The sequence below is a fragment of the Aquila chrysaetos genome, chromosome 15, assembly GCF_900496995.4.
Source record: "Aquila chrysaetos chrysaetos chromosome 15, bAquChr1.4, whole genome shotgun sequence".
In the NCBI taxonomy this organism is placed as follows: Eukaryota; Metazoa; Chordata; class Aves; order Accipitriformes; family Accipitridae; genus Aquila; species Aquila chrysaetos.
Genome location: NC_044018.1, coordinates 22,136,258 through 22,144,247, shown reverse-complemented (window position 1 = coordinate 22,144,247; position 7,990 = coordinate 22,136,258). Strand labels below are relative to the sequence as shown.

At 45.7% G+C, this 7,990-nt stretch overlaps 1 protein-coding gene across 2 annotated transcripts in view; it reads left to right on the top strand.

The window, feature by feature from the left end:
• The first annotated feature begins 289 nt into the window (after positions 1 to 289).
• The window catches only part of LOC115351253 (testis development related protein), a 28,793-nt gene continuing 21,092 nt past the window's right edge, over positions 290 to 7,990 (top strand). The window contains exon 1 of one of the 2 annotated variants that reach the window (XM_030037827.2): positions 290 to 975. In XM_030037827.2, the coding sequence (XP_029893687.1) occupies positions 862 to 975 (114 nt within the window). In that variant the 5' untranslated portion in view covers positions 290 to 861. The remainder of the gene's footprint in view (positions 976 to 7,990) is intronic. The other variant, XM_030037828.1, reaches the window with a different exon arrangement.

Here is a 7,990-nt window from a genome sequence, read left to right as displayed (position 1 = left end):
CGGCTGGTCCGGGGGGGGGGGGACGGCGGGCACACGGGTGGGCGCGCCACGGGCAGGTCCGGCTCCACCTCAAGTGCCCCGCGCCGCTCAAGACGGACATTTTGCCGTCGCCGCTGCCTGGGCAGCGCCCGCCGGCCCCTCTTCTGAGGGACCCGCGTGGGCCCTCGGCGCGGCCTTGTCCCCGGGGGCCCCCTCCCCGTGGCAGCGGAAGGCCGCGGGGGGCTCTTCCCCCCGCGGGGGCGAGGCCGGGGCTGCTGCTGCCAGGCGCCCGGCGGGAGGGCCGACCCCGGCCCCGCGGACCCGGCCGGGCGGGCCCGGCGCTGTCAGAGCGCGGCCGGCGCCGCGCCGGTTGCCGTGGTGACGGGAAAGCACCCCCCCCCCCCCTCCCCGCGCCCCCGCCCCCGCAAACATGGCAGCGGCGGCGCGGCTGCTGCGGGCGGCGGCCCCGGCGGGGAGCGGCGGCAGGTGAGGAGCGGCGCAGCGAGGCAGGCGTCGCCCCCGCCCGCCCGCCTTGCCGCTGCCGCGGGCGGGACCCTCCTCACCCCCGGCTCCCCTCAGCCGCCAGGCGGGGCGGCGGCGGCGGCGGCGGGGCCGGGGCCGCGGCTGGGCGGGCCGGGGCCGGCAGCAGGCCGGCCGGCCGGCCGGCGGGCGAGGCGGTCGCGGGGGGGCGGGCTCCCGGCCCCGCCAGGCAGCGCTCCTCCCTCCCGCCCCGGGAGCCCCCGGCGGGGTGACAGCCGAGCCGAGCCGTGCCGAGCCGAGCTCGCCCCGGCCGGGGCCGCGGAGGCAGCGCCCGCTCCCGCCTCGGCCCTCTCGCTGCTGCCAGGACGAAGGGAGGCGGGAGCCGCCACCCCCGCGCCCGCCATGTGGAAGCTCAACAAGAGCAGCAAAGTTCTGCTGGACGACTCGCCCGAGGAGGAGGAGACGCGTCCCCGCGGCCCGCCGCCGGCCGCCGCCGGCGCCTTCGCGGCCCCCCAGGTAGGAGCGCGGAGCCGGGCGGCGGGCGGGGAGCCCCGCGGGGCCCGGGGAGGGGTCGTGAGGCTCGGCCCCGCGCCCCGCTCCCGCAGCCCTCCTCTCCGGCGGCATGAGTAATCACTTTTGCCACCCCTGGATGTGCCGCGGCCGGAGAAGGGGCTGTTGGCGCGGGGCGTGCGACTGTCACCCGGTTTTTGGGGTGCGGACGGGTCTGTCCTCCCCTGTTTTCTTCCGGCAGCCGGCCTCCGGCGTTGCTGGCACCCGCCGGCCTTCGTGCCAGTGGCTTCGTACCGCAGGGTACTTTCTCTCCCAGCCCTAGGCAGGGGCACTGCAGCCCATCTGTTAAGCACGATACATTGAGCCGTGATTTGTAAGAACATAATCTTCATTTGCAGATGTGTGCGGGTTTGCGTAGAGCACTGACGTTTTGGCAGGACTGCTTTTTCTATAGTTTCAGTAATAGTAGTTGGCTGGCTGTCTTTAAATAGCCGCAATGTTACTTGAAAGCTTTCATTGTTAAATGGTAAGTTAAATACCAGCAGTGACCTTCTCAGAGTACTGGTTGCCTAACAAATACAACCTGAAAGGAAGGGTATCGGCTGAGTATCAGGCAAGACAACTAAAAGAATGTTTGTTGACTTGTTTTCAAAAACTTGATAACAATTAGGCAGCAGTCCAGTTCTGAAGCCTGTTACGCTGGCTGATACTGCTTTGTTGCTGAACTGATCTTCTGTTGCCACAGAGTATCTTTAGATGTTGTATGAGAGGTTGCAGGAGACCTGCATATCTAAAGCAAGCAGTTGCCCAGGGCTGCAAACTGGTGAGGTTGTATTCAAAAGAAGGTACAAAAACCCACCCAACTTCCCACCCTATGACTGTCTCGCCTACCTTGCTGGAAGAGCTGGAGTGTATCTGGATAATCTGCTTTCTGCTCGAGTTAACGGTTGACAACTGCTATGGGTTGTCAACACGCGTGGCTACTGCCGAAGAGCAGCCGCTCCCAATCGCAGCAGTTATTCCCTCCGTCTTCCAGTAGCTAAAATCACCAGTCTGCTCCCCAGTTCAGCCTTGCCTCGTCCTTTCCCCTGCACAGTGAACAGAAGAGCCCTACCCCTTGCTACTTGTTTGGCAGCAGCTGTGAAGATTCATGTGGATGAATAGGATCTTCTCCTGCGGGAGAGGAAGAACAGATACACATTTTGGAGACCCCCTTCAGGGGGTGGAAGGGCGATTGTGGGGTTGGAGGCAACCTGAAGTATCTCCCACAACCTCTCATACAAGATCTAACCTTCCTACAGTTCCTATCCTCAGGTGCCTGGAAACTTCCACTGTTTTCCCTAAACTGCTGGCTTGTGCTATCTACAGCCTTCCTAGACTTGCTTACCTCCTGAAACCCTCCTTGAACACCAAAGGTCACCAAAAGCTTCCAGTAAATCCCACTGACTAGTCACTGCTGCTCTTTTCTACCACAAATGCTCCAAACCCCCTCTGAGGCTCCTGACCTTAGCCTCCCAGTCAGAAGATTCTTCAGACTTCTGCCCTGACAGTTCTCCCAATCCTCTACTTTAGCAACAGAGGTTGGGGTTTTTTTGTTTGTTTATTTGTTGGTTTTTTTTGTCCTGTCTGATTGTCTTTACTGTCCTGGGCTTCTGTTCCATTAGTGGCAGTCTCAAGTTATAATGGTGATGACGGTGATTTCTGGTGCAAATGGTTTGCCATTTTCATCAATTTTAAGAAAATTCCTTTCCAGCTCCCACAGTGTCTGTTACCAATGGCACTGGAATAAAAGTTTCTTTTTTGGTATTGGAGGTGGCACGGGAAAAAAAATATTCTAAGGCGCTAAATGAAATATTCTTGAAGATAAAGGATTCGGAAAAGTTAGCAAGGCTGTAGTGTAGCTTGAAACTGGAGTGAAGACCATAAGCTCTTAGTTGTTTTGCCTGTTAGAATCAAGAAGATTTGACAACTGGGGGAAAAAAACCCCATCCCCACCCCCCAAAAACCATTTAAATGTGGTTATTTTAGAGTTTATGTACACTTTAAGGGAAGATAGACTATATGGAAAACTCTGACCACCTGAATAACATTGTGATTCTCATGATCTATCAAAGGCAGCTTCTAGGTCAGCCATAGGTACAGTATGTCTAAAACATGGTTTAGAGACGTGTCAAGGAGAAAGCGTGAGGTAGCTGAATGCGCTTGTTCAGCTTGTTACAGCTGATTTGGTTCAAGGGCCTTGCTTTTAGTCTTTGATGTTTTTGATGTTTCATCAGAACCTGGTTTTGCTCCCAGTAATATGATTGCAAGGGAGTGAAATCTAGTAAGGTGTAGGGGGATTTGGTAACGATCTGCACTTTGCTACTGCTGCGTCCTGACCTGCATCACCCAAACCCCTGACTTTGGAAGACAGTAGCACCACCAGAGCTTGGAGGAGTTATGGGGGCAGTTCTCTTGGTACCTTAGCTGTGCAAGAGAAAGTCTCGGTCTTCCTCAGCCTCTGCTCTGTTTATTTTGTCACAGTACAGCCTGCTTAAGCTGTGAGTGAAGGACTACTTCATCAAGAAGAAGAGAATCCAGGACTTCCCTAATTTTCTGTCTTGAGGGCCAAAATCCAGATAATTTGTTTGAGTGCTTTTTAGTAAATTAAGAAAGCCCAGTGTTAGATTTCATGCAGAAGTTTACTGTTAGATTTCATTTCCTCTAGGTTCTTTTCTGATATGTCATTTGGCAAAAGAGAAGATGAACCGTAGTCATCACAATTTGACTTTGAATTATGGTATGTTGTTTTCCCCAACAACTATCTTTTGTCCTTATGTTCATTTTTAATGGGCAAGCAGGAGGAAAATCCTTAAGCTTCTACCATTCATGCCATAAATAATGCTGAAACTTTTTGCTTCAAAGAAAAGAAATTGGTAGTCACATCTGTGTCATTAAAACAGACTAGGCTGAAAGTGTTCCAGTGTAATGAAATGTTAGTGCTATATGCTGTTTCTTCAAAGCTGAGAAAGAGTGAAGGAGTTCTCACTGTGCAACCTAATAATTAGGACATTGCAGTAGCAGATAGCAACAAAGAATTAGTCTACTATAAGTTTAAAAACCAACAACAACAACCCAAAAAACCCCTTTGTTACTCTACAGAAATTTTAATCATCCTAGATATGGAAGCCTGATCTGGGCTTACTCAAGCAGACATTCGGATTTGTAGAAGTTCTTAAATAGAAAAGCTTAGTTTGATCTAAAAAGAGAAGTTTTGGCAGTTCTGGTTTTGTGGAATACAGAATGGTTTGATTTTGTTCCAGGGGAGAACAAAAACAAATTTTAGAACATGAAAATTGCAATGGGAGGGAACTGTCAGCCTCTGGCCACTTTTTAGCAAAAGTTTCTGCATACATTCAAGTCCTTTGAATTGTTAGCACTTATTTAAAATAGTAAGGTGTTTCCTGAGATAAGAAAGACAAGTAAATTTTGAAACAGTACTTGTGTAAATAAATGTGTGGATTATTGTATATTTCTTTTAGACCAGACAGTTTTAGACTGAATCTTAGAAGTTAGTTTTAATTTATGCGTTGAAGCATAAATATTTTTAATTTATGCAACACAGGTGCTTTATTGGCTAAAGTTACAATTAATACATGAAGGCAACTTAACACACATAAATAGTACACATGTATAAAATGAAATTAATGTGCTCTCCCAAAATATGCTAGAAATGTACAGTGATGCATGCCAAACTTGCATTCAGTTTGTAATATAGTCATTATGCTTCAAACTGTAGTTACATTTTTGGAAGGGGAAAAATGTTGGGTTTTGACTTCTGGAAGGCAATGTTTTTGCAGACAGGCTAACTTCTCCTTGATTCAATCCTGCTATCATCTAATCAGTCCTCAGAGATGTCAATGCTGTGTCAATATCACATGTAACTCTGACGTAAAATGGCACCCAACTTTAAAATACGTCTATGTATTATGGTAGTGGATGGGTGTCAGGCTGACCTATATTATCTTCTGCAACTCTATCTTTCATGTAAAAATATTTCAGATCCTTAGCCTTGATCTGTTCTCCCCGATTGTATTTTTTTTTATGTTCAAAGAGAATATGTGCAAAAACATGTTTTACGCTGAATTTTGTTTAGACTTGCTCACTGGATGTTTTAAAGTTGGCTATACAGAATTTTAGTTATCTATTTTAATGAAGATGTTTAGGTCTCTGGTACAATTTTAATACTGGCTTTCATCTTGGAATGAGTTGAACTCAGACAGGCCCTGCAGGAATGGGTGGGAGCTGAGCAGCATTTCTTATGTTGTACTAATATGTTGAATAAGGGTATTTTTTAATTAAAAAATAAAGCAGTCAATGTTAATCCAGCTAATGCCTTTCCTTCACTTGCTAACCATTTTGGTGTGTCTCAGGCTTTGCCTGCAGTACTCTTATAATTCCTTCATACCTTCTCCTCTGCTAGCCTGTTTTTTCCTTTCATCAGAGTTGTTCTTGTGACATTTCAGTGACATTTTCCTGGCTAAAATCCATCACCTGTATTCTGTCATCATTCTTGAACATTAGATCGTGGGACTGACAGCAAAGACTTTCCTGAGCTCTTCCTTGGCCTGCCTTTCTTGCTTTTCCTCCTTCTTGTCATATTTATCTTTCAGCAGCTTCTCGAGTGGGTCCTGCTTTTTTCCCAGTCTTCCTGGAGCTCTACAGAGCTGACTGTGTCTTGTGGGGCTTTAGGCTTTCTTCTTTCAATCCCTTTCATTTCTGAGGTGCTTCACTTCCTGATTTATACTGTCATCTTGACGCAGTTGACCCAGATCAGATCTGCTTCTCACCTCTTTACCCTCTCTGTTGGTTTATTCTGACTCCTGGAAGTCCTACAAAGCGTGTATTGTCTGATTGCTCTCCTGCTATGGACGACATCAGTATCTATCTTCTTCTTTCAGTCAAGCCTGTAAGCTGAAGGTTGTCAGTGGGTTTTATCTATTGTGCAAAAGAGAATTTGTGTCCAATACTTTACTGCTGTTTCCTCTATAAAGTCCAGGTCTGTGTTTTTTTTTTTTTTTTAAATTATTATTATTTTTCTTTCTGTCTAGACAGCTGACGTTCTTGTGCAGACCCTCACTTCCCATCCTGACGGTGATTACTTCCTCTGCAGCTTCTAATACCTACAATGCATTTCCCCATCCCCTAGTCCCTGCAAATCCCATTGCTGATATTAATGTTGTTGCTTATGGCATAAAGTTTAAGTCCTCCTCATCCTTTGGTTTCCGTTTCTTCAGCTGGCCTCCCTTTGTTTCGGGACATTTACATTTAAATCTCTGTCCTTGCTTTCAAGGTTTTTCTTAGTACATCCCTTTCCTCTCCCCCATTTGTCATTTTTATCACTTGTTGTATCTTTCCTCGAGCCTGTTATGCTTTACTGGCTCTGATCACCTCGTTTGCCAACAGCCTTGTCTCTTTTCCTCCCCTACAGCCTAATACAGAATTAGTCCCTTTCACTGATCCACAAAACCACTATCTTCTCCTCCACATCACTGCTTGAGATCTACTTTCCCTAAACTGTTTGTTGTATCTTCATGGGGTTGTCGTATCTTCACGGTTTCTGGAGCCATACTCTCCTAGCAGTGCTGGACTTGCTACCATTAATATACAAACGAAAATATACTGGCTTTTGAGAAAGAAATAATCGTTTTAATCCATTTAACTCTTTACTGGTAAAATAGGCTTATAATTTTTTCCTCGCTTTTATAGAAACTGTTTGCCAGATTGCATGAGGGCATCCGTAACATAAGTAGAGTTATTAGAAGTTACTGAACACTTTACTGGGTAGACTATCTTTCAGTTCTGCCATCATCAGAGATACTTTTCCAACAAGTTTCACTGCTGGTCCTTTGTGAGGAGCTCCAGGACGGGTCTGTGTGAACACCACAAGTGCTGATAAAAGCCGCCGGTCAGAACGGAGCAGTGCATATGCTGGTGAACACTATAACCAAAAATAATGCATTCAGGCTGTTTTGCAGAAACTATACTATGAAAATATTGCCATTACTCCTGCAAGAGCTTTTTTAAAGATAGGTAATTTAATTGCAAATGCCATGACTGAATAAAAATTGTATGTCAGCTAGTGTCTTTTGAATTAGCGTCTGTTGGTTTGTTTTCTGGGTCAAAAAAAAAGCAAATATGAACTTCTAGTATGGATAAATTGTTAAATAATTGACAGATTTTTAGTCAAATTTCATCAAAATTGAAAACTTCACTGGAATATTTGAATTGTCGCAGCAATTGAAGGCAAATTGATTATTTGACCTTCTTTGTTTCGGCTTAGACAGTGATGGTATTTTGATCTTAATACAGCTGTTTCCATTTCTTGAAGCATATTTGAAATATTATAAATTGGGCAAAACTAAATTCATAATGATCTGAGCTTTTAAAAATATTTTTAAGGTGTTTAATCTTTAATAACATTCTTCCAAAAATATTTCAGAGAAGCAAAGTCTGAGTAAGATGTATTATAACCACTTACTAAGGAGATGCACAATGTGAACGATGAATAGAATAACCTCGTGTATTGATGTAAAAACACAGAGCATAGGAGTCTGGTGTTCTGATGTTTCTCTTTGTAATGCCAATAAAATGCAGAACTACAGAAGTATTCTTATGTAAATACTTACATTCTGAAATTAATCTTCTCCAGTACGTTTGGCCATTTATATCAATTGACAGTAAAAATATGGAAATAATTTAGATATTCTATTTTAAAATGTAATGGAATGTGAAGCAATAACTGAAGTGGTTGAATGAAACAGAGTTTGTGAAAATGCTAAACAAGTTCTTGACAGCTGTGGATGCTGAAGGAAAGAACATCATCTTAGTTTTAATTTATTCAATATTAATAATAATTTGAAAGGTGAAAACATAGGAAAACTGTTTTTCATCTTCCAGTTGGTCTGGTGAATAATAGGTAGTTACGAAAGACTGGGGCCTAGAAGATGGAAGCGTTTTTAAATACATTGGATGAGTTGTC